Genomic DNA, 23836 nt, shown 5'->3' with positions numbered 1-23836 from the left:
CAAGTGCAAGGTCCTGCACGTGGGTCGAGGCAATCCCAAGCACAGATACAGGCTGGGTGGAGAATGGATTGAGAGCAGCCCTGAGGAGGAGGACTTGGGGGTGTTGGTTGATGAGAAGCTTAACACGACGTGGCAATGTGTGCTTGCAGCCCAGAAAGCCAACCGTGTCCTGGACTGCATGAAGAGAAGCATAACCAGCAGGCTGAGGGAAGTTATTCTCTCCCTTTACTCTGCTCTCATGAGACCCCACCTTGAGTACTGTGTTCAGCTGTAGGGCCCCCAAGATAAAAAAGACCTGGACCTGTTGGAGAGAGTCCAGAGGAGAGCCACAAAGATGGTCAGAGGGCTGGAGCACCTCCCCTATGAGGACAGGCTGAGAGAGTTGGGGTTGTTCAGCCTGTAGAAAAGAAGGCTCTGAGGAGACCTAATAGTAGCCTTCCAGTACCTGAAGGGGGCTACAGGAGCGATGGGGAAACACTCTTTACCAGGGAGTGTAGTGACAGGACAAGGAGCAATGGTTTTAAGCTGAAAGTGGGTAGATTCAGATTAGATGTTAGGAAGAAATTTTTTACTGTGAGGGTGGTGAGACACTGGAACAGGTTGCCCAGAGAAGCTGTGGATGCCCCATCCCTGGAGGTGTTCAAGGCCAGGCTGGATGAGGCTTTGAGCAACCTGGGCTGGTGGGAGGTGTTCCTGCCCATGGCAGGGGGGTTGGAACTCGATGATCTTTAAGTCCTTTCCAACCCAAACTACTCTACGATTCTATATCTACATACGAACAATTGCCCTTAAGACAACTGCTACTTTATGGTATCATTAAAACTAAATCTGTCATAACCGCCACTTGTGCAATGACTAAGAGGAGGAAAGGATGAAGTGACTAGGAGGAGAACTGGTTTTGTACTTGATTCTCATGTGTTCAAAAAATGTGAAGGGGATCACTTGAACTGATCATGAAGACTTACAGCTTACGATGTTCAGGAAAAGGAGAAAAGCAGAGCTAAAAAGAATGGCTTTCAAGTAAACCGACTTCAAGATATTTAGGTATTGTCAGATACAATGCACTTTGGCTGTTGTGGAGCGTAGGGGAAGGAGTACAAGGTGAGTGGCAGAGCACCCCACAGGCTTGTATAGGCATAATGGTACAAAAATAACTAAAGTGCTTGTGCTTACTTCCTCTTCCTCTCCTCCCTCCACCCAGATATTTGATATGTCCAAAGAACCTCAAAATCAATAACAATGTAATTGCTTAAAAAAACCTAAAAAACAACCCCACCTAAAAATATAAGACAAGCTCGTTTGTGAATCTTGATCGTGTGAGTTATCTCTTTCAGCATCTCTAAACTATGTTACATTTTTTAGTTAAGGAGCAGGGAAGCACTTGTACTTAGTTAAGGACCATGGAAGCACAAGCGATGATGAATTCTGCTTAGCTTGGTTCTGCTGGCCCTGGCATCTGAATTTACAGAGCAAATGCGAGACAGATGATTTGTCTTGTGAAGCCATTAGAATTAGAGACTGCTTTTAAATTGCTTGTCAATACTGTAATTCTAAATCTGATAATCAAGCAGATATAAAGAAACATGACATTAAATTACCAAATCAGCTAATGGCAACTTGAGTCTAACAGGGAACAAAACAGAATGCAAATGTTGAAAAAGTTGCTAACACAGGGATGTATTTTGTTTCACATACTCTGGTAATGCTTTTAAGCACTCTGGTGTTTTGAACAAAATTGACTGATAAAGACAAAACCATCTCTCTCTGTTCCTTGTGGGAATTATCTCTCTCCTCCCATGTGAGAACAATTGCTTTCTGACAAGTGAAAAAAAATCCAGAAGTGCCCTCTTTCAGAGTTTTTCCTGGAAGCAGACATAAAATCATTGGTTGACATTAGACTGAAAAGTGGATATCAAGGTCTTATGCTCTTATCCTTAAAGGACAGAGGACTAGCTCTCTATGCTAGCTAAAGCATCTTATCCCCAAGTCCTAGGGATGGATGGGACACTTTGAGTTCATTTACTTCAACTCTTCACTTCAGGGTAGGATCCAGTAAACCAAAATAATTCTTGACAGATTTTCATCTAAAACTAAAGATCTCTAATGACAGAGACCACATAACTGCTCCAAGCAGTCTGTTCCAGTGCTTTGTTTCCCTACTGTTAGGACATGTTCCCTGATGTCTAGGACATGTTCCCTGATGTCTAGCCTGACTCCTTGCTGCTCATTATTTCCATTTGTCTGCTATGAAAGCAGAGAAAGTTCATGCCGTTCCTCTTCACTGCTGGCTGTTACGTGCTTGAATACTTGGTGCATACCTCTTCCCACTGACCCCATCTTGTGTCTCTCTTATTCGTGCATTCTTCCATTTTGGCAATAAGCAATACCCATTCTTTGCGAATGGCTTTCAGTCAGCTTTGTATTTACCCCACATGACGTCTTCTGGACTGTCTGCTAGCTTGCCCTAGCTTGCCTATAAAAAGTCTTGCGTGAAAGAGTCTTACTGATTACAGTAGATTTCATTTACTGACTATTCTTTCCACAAAGCACTTTAACTACGTTTTAGCAAGAATTCAGGTGGATTTTATACAAACAAATCGTTATCAAACCAATGTTTAGATTTGATATGAATACTACCAGACAGACATTAGCGTATAGTACTTTGTAGAAATAGACACTCCTAGACCTGAGCAGTATCGCACGTTCCTACTATCTTTGAGGTGCTCAGATTGTGATTATATATTCCAGCAATTTTCTAGAATGAAGTTGAACTGATTGGTCTGTAATTACATGGGCTCCTCTTCCTTCAGAAACAGCCACTATATTTGTCTTTTTCCAGTTCCGATGATAACTGATGATGGCAGTAAGATTTAATCCAAAATTCCTTTAAGTATGTTCTCTAAGCAACAGAGTAACAGAAGTGAGGAGACAGTTCTGGCAAGAGATAGAACTAAGATCTCAGGGCCAGACATTTCAAGTGCCTTGCACTTACAGTCAAAATGAGATTTGGAGAAGAAAAAAATGAACAAAAGCCCTTTATGGACTTGTGTAATGGGAAAATGAATAGCAGCTCTCACTGTACTTCTGGCTACCTTTTCAAATTTCCTTGGTGGTTGTTCTGCAGGACTAAGATGCAGCTTCCAGATAATTAACAAAACAATTCTCTTACACACAAAATTATGGGACAGTGCTGATGGCAATAATCAGTTTGGCAAATTTTAATCCTAACTGTTGGTATACCTATGGAATGACAGCATTTGATTGAACAAGTAGCAAAAAGCACAATGAAAGGCTGACTGGTTTACTCTGTTTATCTTAGAAGATTTTCACTGGGAGTGGTTTTATCTAACCAAGTTAGATAGTTCTACCTATTACCTATAGGTTCTATCTTAGAATAAGCTGAGGGAAAAATGCACGGGTTTTGGAATAGAAAAATTAATTAACACTGCAGAATAAGTTGAGATAGTTACATTGTATGGATCATACAGAATTAATGGTAGCTCATGTAAATATGCCATCAGTGTTACATGAAGACCTGCAGTCAGTCTTTTGTGAAATTTACATCTGCGTGTGTATGCACACTTATATACACATACACATATAATCAGAATAAAAGCTGACAAAAAAACCCAACGTGGATCCTTCAACTTCTGCTAAGTGTGCAGAGTGGTCATAAACAACATGGTGGTTTTGATGACTAGCAAAGTGCTATTAAGGGACACCACTGCCCTGAGATCTAGTCAGGTAATCCCAATCAGGAGAACACTGCATGGGAATTAATGAGAAAAAGTTATGGAATACTCTTTCTGCTGTAAAACTTTACCAGTTGTTAATAAAAAAAAAAATCCTCTTTTGAACAGATAATACAGGTAAGAGTAAAGAATATATTTTTGCCCTTCCACCATTGTTAACAGCAAATCTGTATGCCAGTGACATTGCTTAAAGAAGTAAAACGGCAGTGATGGATTACCCCTGTCTTTACTTCAGTTCTGAAAGCCTGGTCTTACCTGAGCGGTTGTTAGGAGACATGCGCACAGGAGAGATGGAAGGCGTGCGGGATGAAGAGTACGGTCTTTGCCGATCCCTTTCTATTGTTGAAGATGAGGCTACAAAGTGATACTGCGACCATCCGTCCTGCAACATCAAACATTGCAACAGCAGTCAGTGAAAACACCACACAATTCCCCATTTTAAGTACAGAGTATTTTCCTCTAGTGTTTTCACTACATATACACAAGTGGGCTACTATCTTTTTCCTGCCACAAATATTCTTAGTGGTGCAGAATACAATGTGCTGATTGTACTGACACACCCAGAGAAAAATTAAAATGCATAAAGTTCTGTAAAATAACACATTTTAGAAAGACTCAAATTATGACAACACTGAACAACTTTTTAGGCTATTTGTTTAAAAGTTCTGCCTTTTTCCATGCCTCTATTTTCACATGGCAAACGGCAATCTGGCTATGAAAACTCTAAGACTGCTTGTTTTCACTGTGAAAATTAGCTTTTGCCCTAAATAATTTCTATTTTATAAGGAATTTTTGGAGTAAGTACATGGGAAGCTCCAGGATTATAAAAATTATTGTAACTATTTGGATATCTATAGTCTTGTTATATTAACTGCCCATTTCTTCATAGATGAGGGATAAAGAATCAATGCATTTTCCTCATTGCATTTTTCCCCAAGATGTACAGAAAGAAATTTTATTCCTTCTATTTAAAACTGGGGTAACAGTGATGTATTTAAAAAAAAAAAAAGGAAACATACAAACACCAGAAACAGCTAGTTTAGTTCAGAAATAAAGGAGAATTTAAATGTCCTGTTTTGTTCCTGTAACATAATATAGTGCAATAATCCAAAACAATGTACTTTACATTTTAAAAAGGATATTAAAACAGTTGAAAGTATCATGAGAGAATAAATTGACTTTTGCTAGTGCTCTAATTAAACAAGAGTATTTCAAAGGTCTTAAAGTATTGATAGATTTTAACTGTCTTTATCACCGCTTTATGTTAAATCTACATCAATAACACAGAGTTTTCCCATTCTTGCACTGAAGACCTTTTAAAAATGCCTACTTTCTGCTGGGCTCAGAGGAAATAGAGTCAAGCACCTGTCATGGTGCTAAACAAAATTTTTGCAATGAAAGAAAGGCTGAATAAAAAAAAAAAAACCAAAATATTACCAAAAATCAGCTGGAATTTTCCTCTTGCTTTCAGAAAAATAATTCTCTGGTGGGGTAGTAAAGAATATTCCCACTCCCTACCTCCGGCTACTCCAGGCACCCAACCCTGAATCCCACCCCCTCCCACTCTCTGTCTTTGCCCAAGGCATCTCTCTGACTCTGTTCCCTCTACAGAAACCATGGACACCTAGGTCTCAGAAGTGCAAGAGAAAATGGCCTGAAAATCTGCCTTCCACTGAACTTCTAAGAAAGAGAATTTGGTAAGAACGTGGCACTTTCTCTTTTAGAAACAACAGGAGGAAAGAAGACACTTATACTTGATGTGGAGGGGATTGTTGTAAGTACATTAAGATAGACAGATGTGACACCAAAGTACAGATTCCAAATGTCTGTACTCCTTACATGACACATTTGTATAAACATACATGTATCTCAGTCATAATTTCAAAGGAAAAAAAGAGTGAAGTCTCAGCCACGGTTTTCACAGTAGAGTCATGACTCTCCCTAGAGTCAATAGCGAGCGTTTGTCCACAGAGTTCACTCATGTTTAGGACACTTAACTGAACTGCACCTCATATTTCATGACAGTCATATTAGAATATATATGGAAGAAAAACAAGTAATTAATAAAAAATAGTAAGAGTAACTTGAAAAAAGAAATAGTTAGTCCTTAATATCACCTGCTTAAACCAAAATTTTCAGTATCCAATGGTTCATTTCCAAGAAGCAGCTTCTATACAAGCCGCATCCTCCAACCTAGAGGGAGGATCAATGAGAATACTTACAAAACCATCTGTAAAGCCTGAACTTCTTAATGTTAAATCAAATTGGTAATTATTACAAACTTTTCAATATACATACATATATTTAATATGTATATATAGTATGTTTATATGTTTAAAAATAACTAGTTATAATGTATAGCTTAAGTCCAATAGTCTTATCCAAGCATCAAGACTGTAAATAACATACTTAGCATTATTTTTACATCTCCTGTTAATAAGAACTTGCATCTACTATAAAAATGAAGCAGCAACCATGTGAGAAGCCCATGCCTTTATCCTGACGAAGAAGAAATGGCTTGCTTCTTTCTCCTATGGGGTCAGAATTTCTTACCAGAAAGGTGACTCTCCATAATTGACTGTTACAATTTTCTGATCATTTGTTTTCTTTTAAACAGACCGCTGAAGAGAAAATACCAAGAGGAGAGACTTTAGATCTGATAAAGGGAGAAGGAATAGACTATTATTACTGTCTGCCTGCAAAAGGAGGAGACATCAGCCACGCTTGCATAGCGCGAGCCAGAAATGCTTCTAGCTTTGTGGATCTGGATGCATGCGTGGCCAGGTACACTCTCCTTTTGCACTCTTGCTTCCCTCAAATAAATCCCTGGCAGGTGTGTCAGAAAAAAGTGACCTGAATCTCTTCCTAAACCTTTCTTTCTGTTTATTCTATCTGCATTGTTTACATTAATACCTGGACCCTGGTTCTGATGGGAAGTGGACAAAACAAATCCCCGTTATTTGCACGGTCCCACGGACTCTACAGGAGTAGGATGTAGCACCAGTTTTGTTCTGCAGAATATCAACAGGTACTTTGTCAACGTTGATTCCTCAGAGACAGAATTGCAAGGTGCCTTAACAGTGAGGGAACAAAATTCAGCTGTAGTTGGGATGCTGGCAAGGGCATTCTTTTGTGTGGCAGACGTTTCTCCTTCTCCTCCCTGCCAATTTCCATTTTTCTCTCTGCTGAGAGTTGTGCCTGTAGTGAGGGATTCAAATAAAGTCTGCTACAAACTTTCACATTTGCAAGCCCAATCAGCTCAAGGAAACAAGTCAGGCAAACAATAAACACGAACACAAGTATTGTGGTGACTTGGCATTGCTTTTGACTAAACAAGGCATATTGCTATCACTGTATGACAAGCTCCTTCGTGTTTTTCAAAAGCTTTACTGGCAGCTCGCAGATCTCGCAGTATTTCAAAAACCTTAGAATACTTCTAAGTCATCTATCTCTAGCTCTCCTCTGCCACAAGGAACAAGCTTCTTTCTTTGGAAAGGTAAACAGTTTGTAACAAATTCATTAAAACTATCCCCATCAACAATTCCAAAAGCTATTAGCGTTAAATATTGAAACTAATTTTTAAGAGCCTAAAGGGAGCATTTTCAATTTAATGCTGAGATAAATACCACCTGACATGATGGCTGCTTTCATTAGTTTGTTTCAGCTCTAGTGCCTGTAATGAAATTTAATTAAATTGATTTGGGTACTTAAAGGTACAGTATATAGCAGTGTCCTGCAGAGAAGAAAGCTAACTCGAAAGCAGAGTGTGTGAGCCTCCATTTCAGAAACCAATTTACCAGCCACAAGCGTGATCTAGTAGAGGAAGAGTAAGGCAAAAAGATCTGATAAATTGGGAAGAAATTCAGTGCAATTCTGTTACAGAATGGATGTATTTGTTAACCGGCAGTAATTAATTTATAGGAGGCAACTGCACGCTACAGGAGGGCCCAGAACAACGAGAGTCCAGAAACACCACTACATGCCCTTATCATATCTTCCAAGGTATCTTCAACTGGGCATTTTTCTGCATTTTGACTACAATGCATGTATGTATTCTCCCTCGACTCTACTCCACAAAGCCCAAATATTAAAGCTTGATTGGTAGCGACATGTTTCTGACGAAACATTCTTGGGAAAGCTGTGGAGATTAGGTTTAGGGTGGGGGGTTGGATAATCACTGTAGAAAACAAAAGTGTTATTTCAGTCTCACTGATCACCTTTTCCTGGGCTTAAGGAGTGAATAGGTCCTTTGTCCCCCTGCTCAACTAGGTGACTTTGAAAATAAATAATTCCCTTCAAGCCCACGGGAAATAATTATTTTGTCAGGGTGACTCAACTTACTGTGCCAAACACCTACTGTACAGGTATCTTATGAAAATATAATTTGGGTTTTCCACATTATTCTTTTTGTGTTCAAAATGCAGGGAAAGATGGAAAGCAGTTTTCAGGAATTGTGTTTTCAGGAATTTAAAATTTTCAGAACTATCTGCAGAGGAGTAGAGGAGTCCTTGATTAGAGGAGATGATTTGCAGAGGTGGGTGATATCAGACACACCATTTTCTCACTTGTAGTACAGTAGCACTGTGAGGACTGAATGAAATTAAGCCCTGATAGGAACTGTCACCATGCTGACACAACGGGGAACCAGAGCTCCTGCCTGAAGAATTCACACATGAGAGAGGAAAGAGAGGGTACAGATACAACGAGGTGGCCAAGGAATGTGTGGTGGAGTCAGGGATAGAACTCTGACATTGCCAGATGTCACAGAGAAGAGCCCGGCTCCATCCTCCTGACACTCACCCTTTATGTATTTATAAACATTGATTAGGTCACCCCTCAGTCTCCTCTTTTCCAGGCTAAAGAGACCCAGCTCCCTCAGCCTTTCCTCAGCAGGGAGATGCTCCATTCCCTTCATCATCTTTGTGGCTCTGCGCTGGACTCTCTCCAGCAGTTCCCTGTCCCTCTTGAACTGAGGGGCCCAGAACTGGACACAATATTCCAGATGTGGTCTCACCAGGGCAGAGTAGAGGGGGAGGAGAACCTCTCTCGACCTACTGACCACCCCCCTTCTGATACACCCCAGGATGCCATTGGCCTTCTTGGCCACGAGGGCACAGTGCTGGCTCATGGTCATCCTGCTGGCCACCAGGACCCCCAGGTCCCTCTCCCCTACACTACTCTCCAACAGGTCAGTGCCCAACTTATACTGGTACCTGGAGTTGTTCTTGCCCAGATGCAAGACTCTACACTTGCCCTTGTTAAATTGCATTCAATTTTTCCCCGCCCAAATCTCCAGCCTGTCTAGGTCTCGCTGAATGGAAGCACAGCTTTCTGGCATGCCAGCCACTCCTCCCAGTTTCGTGTCATCAGCAAACTTGCTGAGGGTGCACTCTGCTCCCTGATCCCAGTCGTTGATGAATATATTGAATAGCACTGGTCCCAATACCCAAGCTTCAGGCTTGATCCTCTCATGACTTGATTTAATAGACACTTTTTCCCAATGACTTAAAGCATACGGACCGGACTTGTTTTGTCATCCTACTTCCTTAACTGTAAGCCAGCATTTTACTGGTTCTAGGAATTAATTGTAACAATAACTGCTCCTGTAATGGTAATAAGCTCTAGAAATTTGAAGTTTTGCAGGAATCGGTAACTAGATCCACCACTGTGTTAAAAGTAGGTGACACAGCAACAAGGCAAAATGCCTGTAAGCATGTAACTGTCATAGGTTGACCCTGCCTGAGAGCCAAACACTACACAGCTGTTCACTCATCCTCCCCTCTCCCCCCTCCCAGGGAAGGGGGAGAGAATCAAACGGGTAATGAGAAGAGAGACTCATGGGCTGAAATAAGAACAATTAATTAACTAAAATACAATTAATATTGAAAATAATCATAATGATGATAATAACAGTAACATATACCAATATAAAAATGAGTGATACACAGTGATACTGCTCACCACCCAATGACCAAGGCTCAGCCTGTTCCCAGCTAACGGTCCTGGAGCACAGAGTCCAAAAAACCACAATCCCAGAATGGAGATAAGAGCCCAAGTGCTGAGAGACTGAGATGACTCTGACAGACAGGTGACACAGAGGGAGACAACCCGAAGCAAGTGAGAGTACTTACGGACATATCCTCATCTCTATACTGGCATGACGTGCATGATATGGAATAGACCATTGGCCAATTTGGGTCTCACTCCTAAACCTAAGGTCAAATCCTAGGCTAGTAATTGGGGCTGTGCTCCCTCCCAGCTTCTCCTGCCCCTGCAGACACTGGCACAGCAGAGAAGCTGAAAAGTCCTTGACTGTCCTGGCAACAACTATAAACATCAGTGTGTGATCAGCCTTCTCCTCAGCACAAATCCAAAACACAGCCTCATGCTAGCTACTGTGAAGAAAGTTAACTCTGTCCCAGCTGAAACCAGGACAGTAATGCAGGATCTGCTCGCTTTGAAACTCAGCCAGGCATTGCTCTTCATTGTTGGTGTTGCTTCTTTCACAAGCTGAAGTACTGCTGTCAGGTTAAATGAAACATCCTGACTGGTGTGCACCAGTGTGACACCGCCTACAGTAGAAGATAAATCTGATGTGAATTAAGTCAAGGCTCATCAGACTTACACAGATCTGGGCAATTCTTCACTGGGAATTTGTTGTCAAGACACTAATAAGACATAACAGAAATTAGAACTGGATCAAATTATCTACATCCATTGACATATGAAAGTTATGCACATGACTTGACTGCAGTGAGAAGTCTAAAATGGTAACAAGGTTGGGGTGATCCACAAATGTATCTCATGGAGCTCTTAAATGCGGTTTTTGAAATAATGTGGTTTAAATGTTCACCAACCACCACATTTATCATTAGGCATGACAAGCTGTGATCATATTATTTTCTTTGAAAACAAGAGGAAGAATAAATACATTTCCCACTGCTTTTCAACAGAGATACCAAGCCGGAGTTCTCTCCCTCTGCCAGCCCCACGGCAGTGGAGGCTAACCACCCCCCACCAATACACCTGAATATTGAGTTTGCAAGCAAGACTGCTCTCTGCGTGCCACCCAAGTAGCTGACAAGGAAATGTCACCTGCTGAAGAAGAGATGGAGAGACAGCTGTTCTCTAAAAAAGCCCCTGCCTTTGAGTTGAAGTGTGTTTACTTTGGAAGAGGGATTTCAACTGAATTTTTACCACTTCAACAACTCTATAGACACTATTGAAAAACAAACCAACTAGTTTTAGATAAACTATCTAAGCTAAAAATTAAGGCTTTTTTTCCCCCCTTTAAATTTAGTGTCAAATCCTATTATCAGTAAATGATTCCTGAAAGGATTGTCCTTTCTGGATTTGCTTGCACTGTTTCCAGGAAAACTCGCAACCAGCAGAGAATTCCTGGGCGTTGATCTACTTTACGACGTATTCTGAATAAATCTACTTCACTAATGGTTTTTTACTGCCATCAGCTAAGCTACAATTATAAACAGAATATCAACATTTTTACTCCTAGAATTTTGTCTTTTGCTTCCACAGGGGGAACTCAAGAAACATTGTTGAATTGCGAAGCAGGAATTGAGCCTGGAAGATCCTGGTGTTCTCCCAGCTTATACACCAGCAGTTGCTGTTTTGGTTAAATGCTTCAAACCAATTCTGCACTAAGTTTGCAAGTGGAAATCTGGAGTAATTTCAGTGGCTTCAAAAGACAAAGGGCTACTGACTCCAATTGTCCTGTTTCCCCTCCTCTCCCAAAGAGTTATGAGCCAGGCCCTCAAAACGAACAGATACAAAGGGAAGACATGGATCACTGAAGGTCCTCTTAATTTGAGGATTTTAGTATTTGTGATTATAGTCTTATTTCCACAGCTTATGAAAGCCAGAAAGTTACTTAAAACAGATAAATTATTCAAGTTCGGGGGATTTAAAAATATTATACTAATTTGGATAAAATGCAGGAGTTGCTCATGGTACGACAGCTTAGCTGAAGTGGTTAAAGGAAAATACCTTTTGCTTCCCATGCCTTTCGTTGATGATAATGACGCCAGTTACTCGCTGGTTACAAGTCATGTTGGGAGCACACCACCTGCTGCTGTGTGAGCCTGGAAGGATGGAGACCCTGCTGAGAGTACCAGGGGAGCAGTGCCACCACTTGAGCCAAGGCAAAGAGCAGTGGTGATGGAGCCAGGCAGGGACGGACCGAACCAGCTGGGCAGCAGAGCAGACCTCTCTGAGGGGCTCTCTGGGTGCTGGCCTGCCGCTCCCTGGCTTGCACAGCTGCTTCACTCTCCTTTCTTACAAGGCACAGTGCGCTTGACCTCAGCAGTTCTCTCCTTTTTACTCTGAATTTCAATGTACAAATGGCTTTTACTTCCAAGTGACTGTTTCTGCATCCCAGACACAGCAGAAGTGCAATTGCCTAGGACGCTGAAAGAGAAATACATATTTAGGGCAGCACGTGGTTTAAAAAGGGGCTCCTAGGCTGACAGTCATTAACCACAAAAAAACTGTCTGGCGCTGGATGAGTATTATTAAGTTTTCTGTAGGCTCTTTAAAGTGACATTTTCAGAATCAGTGGTTAAACTCATTCTTTTCAAAAAGAGAAGTGTACCCCCCAGCCTCCATCTCAGCTTCTCTGAAAGCAAAGCTTTATTCTCCTATTGTCAGCATACCACCCCAAAATCATTGGGAATATTATTTCTCCCTGTTTTTCTCTGGTCACCGCAGAACCTCAGGTGCTATATTCTTCTGAGAGTATCACCCAGATGTTTTTCCAAAATACCACAGGTGGCCTTGGCCAGTTTTCTCTTTTTCAAATGCTTTTTTCGTGTGCAGTGTTGTCATCTCCTAACCACAAATATTCTACCATAATTTTACATCTCATCCCTTGATTTTAGCTATGAAGAGAACACGATAAGGGAGAGATATGTTAATTGCTTATCAAATCTATCCAAGTGAGAAACAGCTAGGCAACTATCCCCGGTTGTTTTATATAGCACAACTCTGGGATGTTTCAGGAAATCACTGAGGCATTGCTTTACCTGTCCATAATTAATTATTGATTTCCTGTTGTGCAAGTTGTGAAGATGACAACATCTAATCTGATGAATAAAATAGCTGTAAGAAAAGGGAATCGTATGTGAGGCAAAGCATGAAGGACAAGACTTCAGATACAGCAGAGTTCATTATTCATTTTGCTGAGGCTATATGCAGCTAAATAATAAACCTCTCAAAACACTGCAATAAAATGAAATACATTCATTTTTCAAAGCATCACTTTGCCTCTTAAGCAGAAATAAAATTGTTTTAATATATTTTAGAGGAAATGAAGGCAGTATTTGGCCCTTCAGCTAGATATTATTTTCTTCTCCCGTTTTCCCCTCCATAAGGTATATAAGCTATAATTTAAATTCTGCAGAATCACAAAGAGCTATTTTTGCTTGCATTTTGTATGTACAAAAAACCCTGCATCCAAGAAAGTGTTTACAATAATTTTTGACTTGTACTGTCATTTTAATTCCAGTAATGCAATTTCACCTCTCCTAACATGTTTATGCCCTAGCAAACTCTGGCTCTCGGCCACAAAATCTAGGGGGTAGGACAAATACTACTTTATGGTCAGGGTCAGTTTCTTAAGCCCACTGTCTTTACAAAGACTAGAAACCAATCAAAACCTCTTACTCTTACTTTGCATGTGTTAAATCATGAAATCAACTCAATACAACTCTTCTATTATACCTGTGAAAGTAAAACACTGAAAAATCATTGTCAGAATAAATTTGCGCTGTTGTCTCTTATGGTGAAGAACATGGTAGGACTGATGATACTGATTGTGATCAAGAGCCATTAGGTCTTTGTGCTTCCTGAAAAGCGGCTCCGTGGCTGAAAACTGGGGATCATTTTATTTAAATGTGCAGCTGCCTGGCAAATAAGAAATCAGCTCACCTTTAGAAAAATCACTAGATAAACTTTTGGTGTCTTTGGTTTTAGGTCAAAAGTTCTTGCATAAATACACTTAAACTAGAGAGTTAGAGATCTAAGTGATAATTGCTAAGCTGTATGAGTTTTAAGGATACACTGCTTTGAACATGTAGTTTACCAACACACTTAGACATTAATAATGACAAATGCATACTCTTTTTTTTACTAAATTTGGTAAAGCAGAGCTCTAGTATTGTTAACTCAAACAGGAAGATGCTATTGCACCAAAGCCTATAAATCTCATTTTAGAGGAATCACAGCCTTCTCTAAAAGCACTTCATAAAATTAAAAGTAATAAAACCAATTTAGAAACTGCCAGTGAAACTTTTTGTTTCTACTTTCTGCAGGAAAAAGAAACTATAGCTCTTTTATCAAGACGAAATCTATCAGATAGTAAATTAAGTAAAACAATTCAGAAAAAAGCACACACATACTACAAAAGAGACTCCTTTCAAAACACAAGGTTTCTTTCTTTGAGGCTGAAACGGCAGACATATTTAGGCCATTTTTAAATTCTGTTAGCAGTTTTAGGATGAGAAGAGGAAAAAAATGAGGACTTCCCAGTAATTTTCTTCCCCACCCATTATTAGATCAGGTAGAATATCAAAGATCTGACAGTAGGATATTGATGCACCAGCTTAATATTTATTCAAACTTTGACTTAATTTACATGTACTGGCCACATTAAACAAACACTTTTAACCTCCTTATAGGACCCAGAAGAAAGAGGATGATGACAGCATAAGTACAGAAACACAGAGGAGCATCAGCAAAAGATGCCCAGTGTTATGCATTAGACCACCACAGCTAGACTATTTACCTTTGAAAAGAAAACATGCTTTTATTGCCATAGTAATAACATTTAATTTGATTTCTGTCCCCTCCATGCTGCTTGTGTATGCTATTACTACTAGTAAAAGTTCTACTAATGTGATTCATTCGCAAAACTGCAAGCAGCCATCCAACGTACACGTTCAAGTTTGCTGGAAGAAATGGGAGTTCCTCACCCATACTCCTGCCTACACATGTGCTTTTGGCTGTGTGTGAACCTTGATACACAAACATCAAGCATACAAGTTAATTAAAAATTATATTTTGTTCCGAATGGTAGAAATCATGTTCCTTGAATGAATTTTGGAGAAAAAGACTGACATGAATTAAAAATGGTTTCTCTGAACATGTATCTTTAAACAAGACTTTTGAAAGTCTTTAAAAAGACTTCTGGATTCTTTTTGGTAGTGTACATCTGAATCCCACTAAACTTTGTTTGCCATTAATGAATGTTATTTGTATCTGTTTTAAAATACTTAATAATTATTTAAGTGGAATGAAAATGTTCCCAGTCTCAAAAGACATGCAGATAATTTTCTTAGGTATCTATTCTGTATTCAAGTATTAAAATCCAATCTTATTCTGAGGATCCATACTTTTGAGAAGAAAAATTCTGTAGATGTGACCTTCCACTTATGCATAACCCCCCAGATTCTGGATGCCTACTTGTATCTCTACCCTAAGGATATTTCAGAAACTTCAGTTATACAATTCCCTTCAGAAAGAAGACTCTAAGTCAAAGACACTGACTCTTGGTCTGCATTTTAAATTTTCTTTTCTTCAGAGAAGTTCAAAAGGTGGAGTACTTTAGAGACAGACTTTACACAACTATGAGATTAAATTTCTGTCTTTAAATCTATACTTACTAACCTTAAAACGGACCTGGGTTTTCAAGTGAAAAATACCTAGTCGTTCCTACATAAGTCAGCTAGGGCATACCATGAGACTCGCTATCAATGCTGAGGATGCTTTGGCATCACATATATGGATGGCTCATCCTAGAGAGAACTGTTTGGACAAACTTTGATTCTTATTTGTTTAGCACCTCTTGAGTCTAGCAGGTTTTTGATGAGAATGGTGTTGGCTTCCATGCACTTCTTACTGATAATTTAGAAGAATTACTGCTAAAATGGGTTGATGAATTACTGCTTGTTAGAATGCTCAACGTTAAAGGAAAACACTATCATGCCTTTAAGGGCCTCATGGGAAACGCAACAGTCAAGCATAGCCGCAGATATTTTCTAAGCTCATAGCTCAAACCATTAAGGTTTATTCCTTTACCTATTCCCACGCTCTCTTTGCTCAGACATCGTGCTGTGCTGTATGTTTTACATATACACACCGCCGTGTGAATACATATATGCACATACAGATATTTCCCAGGAAAAATGCAGATGCCTTTCATATAGACAAACAAGTACTTGCAAGGAATGCAAAACAAAAGCTATTAGTCTGGCTTTAATTGTGCATAGTCATCATATCTGATTTTTTTGGATACCATTCAGTAAAAAAGCCTGCACCAAAATAGTGCAAGGATGGGCACGTTCTGGCTTCAGCTACACATTTGGATTCCTAAAGATTTTCTACTCTCTTTAGGCCATGTAAAATATATTAAAAATTGTAATAACATAATGGCAATCCCTCCTCTTTCTAGTATTGTCTGATACTGTTAATAAACTCAAGAGGGGTTAGAAGGAAGTAGGAAGAATACTACTTGATATCAGAGGTAAGCTAGGAAAATCAGAACATGATCTACTTGACTATACAAGTGAAATAACTATTTGCATTAAAAAAACAAAATAACATTCAGTTTGACTTAGCATTTTGTAATATTCTAGATAAAAATTTTGTCTTGTTTTCTAAATTGTTCTTAAAAATTAGCCAAATGATTCAGAATGATAATACAGCTAGGTGAAGATACTTAATATATTTGTGTGATGCCAAAAAGCTGAGAATATCTCTCTCTCTTCTCTTCTTAAAAATGCAAGCACAGTTTATACACCATTTTTTCCATGTGTGAAAACTCCTGAATACTTCTTCATATACCAAAGGTTCTACCTCACCTTAATTTATTTGCACAACTTCCTCTTTAGGCTTCATGATTTTGCTCATGATATGTAAATTCCTATTATATAGACAAACAGGACACGATTTAAGCAGGTAACTGGCAATGAAAAAGCCACAAATGTTTAGAATTTACTTGACAAAGTTTTGAACGATTCTTAAAAAAAAAAATCCTAAGGAAGGTGTACGCAATCAAAACAAGAGGTAAGCTGAAAGGTAAATTTATACTATACAGTGATGCAGTCTAATGCTAATTGTGTTGAAAAAAGTAGCATCAAGGTTAAAAGACCAACAAAATTCCAGACTACCGTACCATTCCTCACTGAAGCAGTTTTGTGTCTCTAAGAAAGAATGGGAAAAGATTAACTTATTCTTTGGTCTGCAGCTACTACCTGTTATTTCCTGCAGAACAGAAAATATGCCTTTCCTTTAATGAAGAAATACTTGATATTTGCATGTGCATTGGGAAAGGCAAACCTATCGTACATGAACACTGGAAACTAATATACAGCATAAAATGTAGAATTAATAATAATTCAACACACACACAAAAATCAGTGCACCAACTTTTTCTCTGGAACTGAAACCAATGACAATTTCATGATTAAGTGTTTAACAAGGTTGCTGTTTGATAGGAAGCCACATTTAACATGCTCACTTAATGCAAATAGCAGGTTTTTAGGCAAGAAAGAATGAAACAGAAAGAAAAACAGAAAGTGTATATTTGAAGACTAAAATGTTTTTTGCTGTATTGGTTATAAAATCTCTGTCTTCTGAACTTGCTCAGATGATGGTTTAGAAAGGCTTGAATATGTTAATTCCACAGAAAATTTCCACATTTCCTTTATTTAAAACGAATTTAGGAATTTTCATAATTCCTGATTATCAAAAGATTAAAATTTTTTACCCTAACCTTGAATGATATTTATGTCTAAAGTACTTAAATGAGATCTTCTCTGATGTCTTCTCTCTTCCACACAAACTTAGTAGAAAAAAAAATAAACTGAAAGAAATGGCATAACTACTATGTTCTGTGTGACCAGCAAAAACATGTCAATTCCTATTTTTTCTATTTGAACAGAAATAATACACACACACACACACACATATATATAAAGGTTTTCCACAGATTTACTTGAAGGTTGTGCATATGTAGAAGGTATTTTGGTTTTGCAATAATGTCACAGAATCACATTTTATTAGGAAAAAAATATTAGGAGGAAAACAAAAGACCACACTTGGTTAAGGAAATGGAATTTTAGTACCTAAAATTAAGTAGTGCCTCTAATAAAAAAATATGCCCAGTCATTCTAATTCTCATCAACTGTATTTATGTCTGAAGGATACCTCCATTGTTCTTTTATTAATAGAGAACTTGAAAATTAGCATTTTAAGAATTTGACTCCTAGACACACTGTTTTTCCTACTCCTTTTTTCTTAGAGATGCCATTCAGCCAGAAAAGAAAGCGAAGTGCTTGATAAATTTAATCTCCTCTTGCAACATAGTGTTTATCAATAACTGCCTTTGTGTTTCAAAGGTTCAGACAATTAGAAAAGAGATTACAGAAATGTTAGAAAGCTTGTCAGGGAACTGAATGTAACACACTGGCCCCTCTCTCTGGTATATGCTGTCCTCAGAGAGAGCAAAACTCCGCATACCTTCCTCACATGGCTGAAATTAATGGGACTGCTCTCATATGTGAAGCAAGATGCTTTCTAACTAGAACCTACAGGGTTCAGTAAGTTAAACTGTGTAACTTAAAAACATATACTCTAGCAAGGGTTTGTTACTTTTGATTCAAATGTCTCTTGTAGAACTCGTTTGGGTACAAATCTCAGTATGCATGAAACATAACAATTCAACACAGGTCAGCTGACAGCCAGAATACCTGGGTTGGGGAATAGATTCTGGTTTCTTGGCTCTGGGAGAGAGTGTGCTGAGCGTGCCATGACCCAGAGTGGTGGGTTGGTGAAAATCCTCTGTCATCAGTCACACTGAAGCTTGGGGCCGCCCACTGCCATAAATCAATCAATTAGTCAATCATTTATTAATCAGGTACTTGCATTTTCATAGTTAATATAAAAATGGGCTCGAGACAATGCCTTCTCTACAATGATAATCTACTTTTATATTACACTGGGGAGTTTACCTGAAATAAACCCCTTCTTTTTCTAAATGGGTGACATGTTAATCTGAACAAGGCCTTGACAATTATACAGAAATAAATTAAGCCCTGCTGAAAGATCAGCACTGCAAAATACATATGCTCATGAACAATTTGAGCACATGAATAGTTCAGTCAAGTCAAACTACTTTTTGAGGAACTATTATGCTCTATATTTGGAATTTAGATCCTTAAGGTAGGGTTTAAGTTCTGCACAGACCCTTTCACTAAGTAAATTTAACCTAAAGACAGTATCTTTTCTGGGGGACATCTGAGTGATGACAACCTTACCATGAGAAAATTCAAGTGATGTGTTTCGAGTCTACATGACAGCATGATGTAATTAACATTTTTAAAGGGTGAGTAGATACATTTTACCTAAGAAAGGACTTTAGAATCTAAAACTACTTGACTAGAGTTTTGAAGTTTATTGCTGGCAATTTTCATGGAACATTTAGCAATAAAGGACCTTCTCATAGAGTCATCATTTTATTATTCTCAAAGTCACATGAAAAGAGAGTCTCCTAGATCTGGACTGGCTTAACTGCTTCTAAGGCTTCAGGCAATTCTCAATATCTTTTCTAACCAATGACAAGACAAGGCCATCTTCAGAGTGACTACTCTGACCTCATTAAATGCCTATCACAATAGCATCCCTGTTGTAAACGGCACACTACATGCTGAAGGACGACCACCTTCAACAGCCTCCCTGGTTTCAAACAATTGGTCGTATCTTTATTCATATGGCAGATGAATAGAACAAACATTTTATATTATCTCATGCAGAACAAAAACACATGATAATAAACAGAAAAGAGAAATAATTTCTACAAATTCATTGTGATCTCTACTTATATACTGGAAGACAGGATAAGTGTAAACATAATGATAGAATGTAAATGTATTTTGTTGGAGCCTAAGTGGTTAGGGCAAAGCAAATCAATTAATAGAAAACATTCTTCCTGACAGTTCCTCCAGCTCTTTAATATTCCGCACATTCAATGCTAATTGAAGCTTGTTTTTAGCTAATAAATTTTCTTTCATGTTAAGCTCATTTAGCACGATCCTTTTGCTCAAATTTCCTCATGTAATTTAACAAGCTATCTGTGTCTACGAGTAGTCAGTTATTTTCTTGAGTAAGAGTTTACCATCTAAGGGAAATCTACTCTCTTACAGTCACATCTGTATTTTCCAAGGTGTTCCCAAATCTTCAGCCAATTAATACTCTACAGACTGGAGTGGGGTCCAGTGTTCCTCACCTTGAAATAGGTGTCTTTAAAAAATCACCATAGTAGCTCCTTTCACTTTGCTTAGGTGGCCAAAAATAAACGGGACAGGACGTCTCTCTGGAGACTGCAAGCAGCACTTAATTCTCCTGCTGACTGTACAGGTTACCAAGATATTTGAAGAAGAGGGGTGTACCATGAGTCTGAAGAACAGGGACAAGCAGGATAGCTCCCCTACCTGTTTTTATTTAAGTGCTATGCCACTGACCCATCCACGGGACTATGGACCATCTGAACATTAAGCACTTTTGAAAATCGGATTTTAAGTATTTTGGAATAGACTCATGAAAACAGAGAGAGATAAATGACTTATGAAAAAATAAGTCTTTTTTGTAGAGAACAAAGAAGTTTGACAATGACATGACATTAAAGTCACTCTTCGGGAGACAATATTTCATCTACAGATGAAAAATCATAATGATCACCTCTTTTTTCCTTAGCCTTAGCAGTATTTAGAAATCAATCACACTAAATAAGCTTAACACTGTTTATACAGGACTGAACCTGAACCCTTTTTTCCTCTTGGCAATCTTCAAGCTTGGTTTCTGTTTCAGCTATTGCTCAGCAAACAGAGCAGTATTTCCTGTGAACTCTTCCATGATGAAGTACCTGCAAGTTAAACTTCTGGGATGTCTGGCAACTCCTTCACTTCAAGACTAAATCCATTGCTTCCTCTTGGTCTGTCAAGATTTTTTTTTTTTTCCTATAATTTTAGAACCAGAAACATATATGTGTTTTACAACTTTCCTTGTTGGATTGTGTTAGGATAGTGCCAAATTAACCACACCAGGGAGTGAAATCTTCTTTTACACCCAAAGCACAAGCCTACAATGGACAGTAAACAGTCACCTCACTCACAGATCTGAACGCTGACTATTTACTTTCTGTGCCTTTTCCATGCCAGCCCAGCCTAACAAGCTGTCCTGGTTTCATCTGAGACAGAGTTAACTTTCTTCATAGCAGCTAGCATGAGGCTATGTTTCGGATTTGTGCTGAGGAGAAGGCTGATCACACACTGATGTTTATAGCTGTTTCCAGGACAGTCAAGGGCTTTTCATCTCCTCTGCTGTGCCAGTGTCTGCAGGGGCAGGAGAAGCTGGGAGGGAGCACAGCCCCAATTACTAGCCTAGGATTTGACCTTGGGTTTACGACTGAGACCCAAATTGGCCAATGGTCCATTCCATATCATGCACGTCACGCCCAGAATATAGATGAGGGTCTTCTCCTGAAGTGCTCTCTCTCTCTGTTGCCCCTCTCTCAAGGTCATCTTGCACTCTCAGTTGGTGCTTGTTCTCTTGGATGCTCGTGCTCTTATCTCTTTTCTGGATTGTGGTTTTGGGACTCTCCCTGCTCTGGGATCATTAGCCGGGAACGGGCTGAGCCTTGGTCATCCAGTGGTGAGCAGTATCACTGTGTATCATTAATTTGTGTATTTCTATATATTACTATTATTATCATCATTATTATTTTCAATGTTACTGTAGTTTAGTTATTGACTTCTTCGTATCTCAACCCATGAGTCTCTTTTCTTTTTACCCTTTTAATAGTCCCCCCTGGGAGGGGGGAGAGGGGTGAGCAAGTGGCAGTCTGGTGTGTTACTGCCAGCCAGGATCAAAACCACACCAGGGCTAGCCAGAAACTCTTTTTCCAGAAACATCTCTAACTTAACATGGCTTACTAGATTTATTTTTTTTGTGCTTCCCATCTCACTGACTTGTGGAATAATTTTGCATTTTTCAGGATAAAAAAGATTATAAGACCTTACATTTTTGTGTTGGCAAGAGATACTGCTTTTATCCTTAGCCTTATGACCTTGAGACAGGGCATATGCTTTATTTGGTCAGTGAAGTTAACTGAGTTCTTGCAGTTGCTGCTGCGGTTTTTGGCTTTGAATGGACCAGAGAAACAGGCAATATCTGTCCAACACTGAGCAGCACAATGAAATTTGTGCACATTACTACTCTTCTTAAGCAACATAGCTGAAGCTGGCACCCTGAAGTCTGTCAAATTTGGTCTATTTTTTCTGCTACAGTTGATTTTGACAGTGTCCTTAGAGGCGGCTTAATTTAGGTTTCACTACATAGGCATATGTTATAGCCTTGGTTAGAGCTGAAGAGCTTGTTCACCCATGATGGGATTAGAGCTTGCAAGAAGCATTGCATATACCCTGCTTAGGGCAACCCCCTTACTAGCAGCAGGTGGGGGACTAGCTTCTGACTCCTGCACTTCTCTCCACTTCATAGGAGTCTACTTTGGACCGCTGCAAGTGGGATATTGGTGCCTATACACTTCTCAGCTTTTGGTCCTTCACAAGTGTGGCAAGTCATTAGGCGACCACACCAATCCCCAACTCTGGATGGACTTTCTGTCAGTGCAGTTTATATTCTGCCAGCTGTGAGATGATTCCTGTAATACTGAGCAAAGTAAGAAAACTGAATGAGGTTTTCACGTTTTTGCTGATACAGTAATATTTGGACTAAATATATTGACTACTACTGTATCAGCAGTAACGATATATAGCCTTCTTTCCCCATTCATACAAAGGATAATCCTTCCATTCTTTTTACCTCTCCCTCCTTACTCTACTGTAAACATGTAGCTCTAAGATATACCACACTTCAAACTATTTGGTTGTACTGTTTCTCAAACAGTAAGGTAAGTGCTGATGCTTTTTCTTGAATGTGATTTGATGCTTGTAATTTTCTCGTATTACAATACAAAATTATGCCTCTGTAGGCCACCAATTCTTGGAAAGTAATTGTATAGATACTTCAGCACATAGGAAGAAATTGCTGATCGTTATGCAGTGGGATTTGCCTGCACTTCAAAAATGGCCGTCCAAGTGCAAGATACTGCAAAGTGCTGATCATATCATTACTGTCAACTGTACCTTCACTTGTTTTTACTAGCAGACTGCATTCACCCACTATCTTTATATTACATAACTAGCTGACTATTATGATAATGCAAACTTGTCTCATTTTCCCATCATAAAAACATACATATACATACATAGCAGCATATGTAATGGTATACAAGAAATATTTAAATATGTAGCAGAGACTGACCTTCACTTTAAGATTTTGTGAAGCCTGTAGGAATTAGCCAATGTAGAGATTAATAAAATTCTTCCTGAGAATGTAGGCAATCTGTCTGCTATGAGTGTTCTGGAAGCTACCTCAAAGGCTAGCCTGCCCTGTTTTCCATACCACAAGTATGTATTTGTGGCTGCAGAAAATGCTCTTTTAAGCATGCAAGGTACTTAGTACTCAAGCATGCTTAGCATGTAAGTACATTACCAGGCATTCACACTGGCAGCCAACAGAATGTCCTTTAGGTAGCAGTATACTCAGAAGCCATACAGCATATAGATTATCTCATGCATGGAGCAACCCCAGAAACTGCTTTTCTGCCACAGCATATATCTGTAGACAGAAGGCTGGAAATGAGCCAGACATTGTAAGACCTTCAAAGAGATTATAGTGCAATAAAGTTCAGCCTCTGCAGTGCAGCCACCCACATGCACAGAAATCAGGCTATGCACACTTCAGTGTGTTATTGCCTTGTGTCAAGAAAAGCCTACTCTAGCTCATGTTTGTTCCCACCTCTTAATGGGACAGTTGAGTCTCAGCTTGTTATTCGGAACATCTTCGCATATGGTATCCCTAGAGCTGCCAAGGATGACTGAAAATACTGCAAGTGAACAATGGGAGAGACTCAGTAACCATCTTCCTTACTCCCCAGACTTGCCACAAGCAGG

General features: G+C 39.2%; 1 protein-coding gene across 1 annotated transcript in view; it reads right to left on the bottom strand.

The window, feature by feature from the left end:
- The window catches only part of LOC104465044 (catenin delta-2-like), a gene marked incomplete at its 5' end in the record, with an annotated part of 73425 nt that overhangs the window by 12861 nt on the left and 36728 nt on the right, over positions 1–23836 (bottom strand). The window contains 1 exon segment of the mRNA XM_010077937.1: positions 4008–4134. Within this exon segment, the coding sequence (XP_010076239.1) occupies positions 4008–4134 (127 nt within the window).

The sequence above is a fragment of the Pterocles gutturalis genome, unplaced genomic scaffold, assembly GCF_000699245.1.
Source record: "Pterocles gutturalis isolate BGI_N339 unplaced genomic scaffold, ASM69924v1 scaffold18158, whole genome shotgun sequence".
Lineage (NCBI taxonomy): Eukaryota > Metazoa > Chordata > Aves > Pterocliformes > Pteroclidae > Pterocles > Pterocles gutturalis.
The sequence above is the reverse complement of the archived record's forward strand: the minus strand, read 5'-3'. Positions and strand labels throughout refer to the sequence as shown.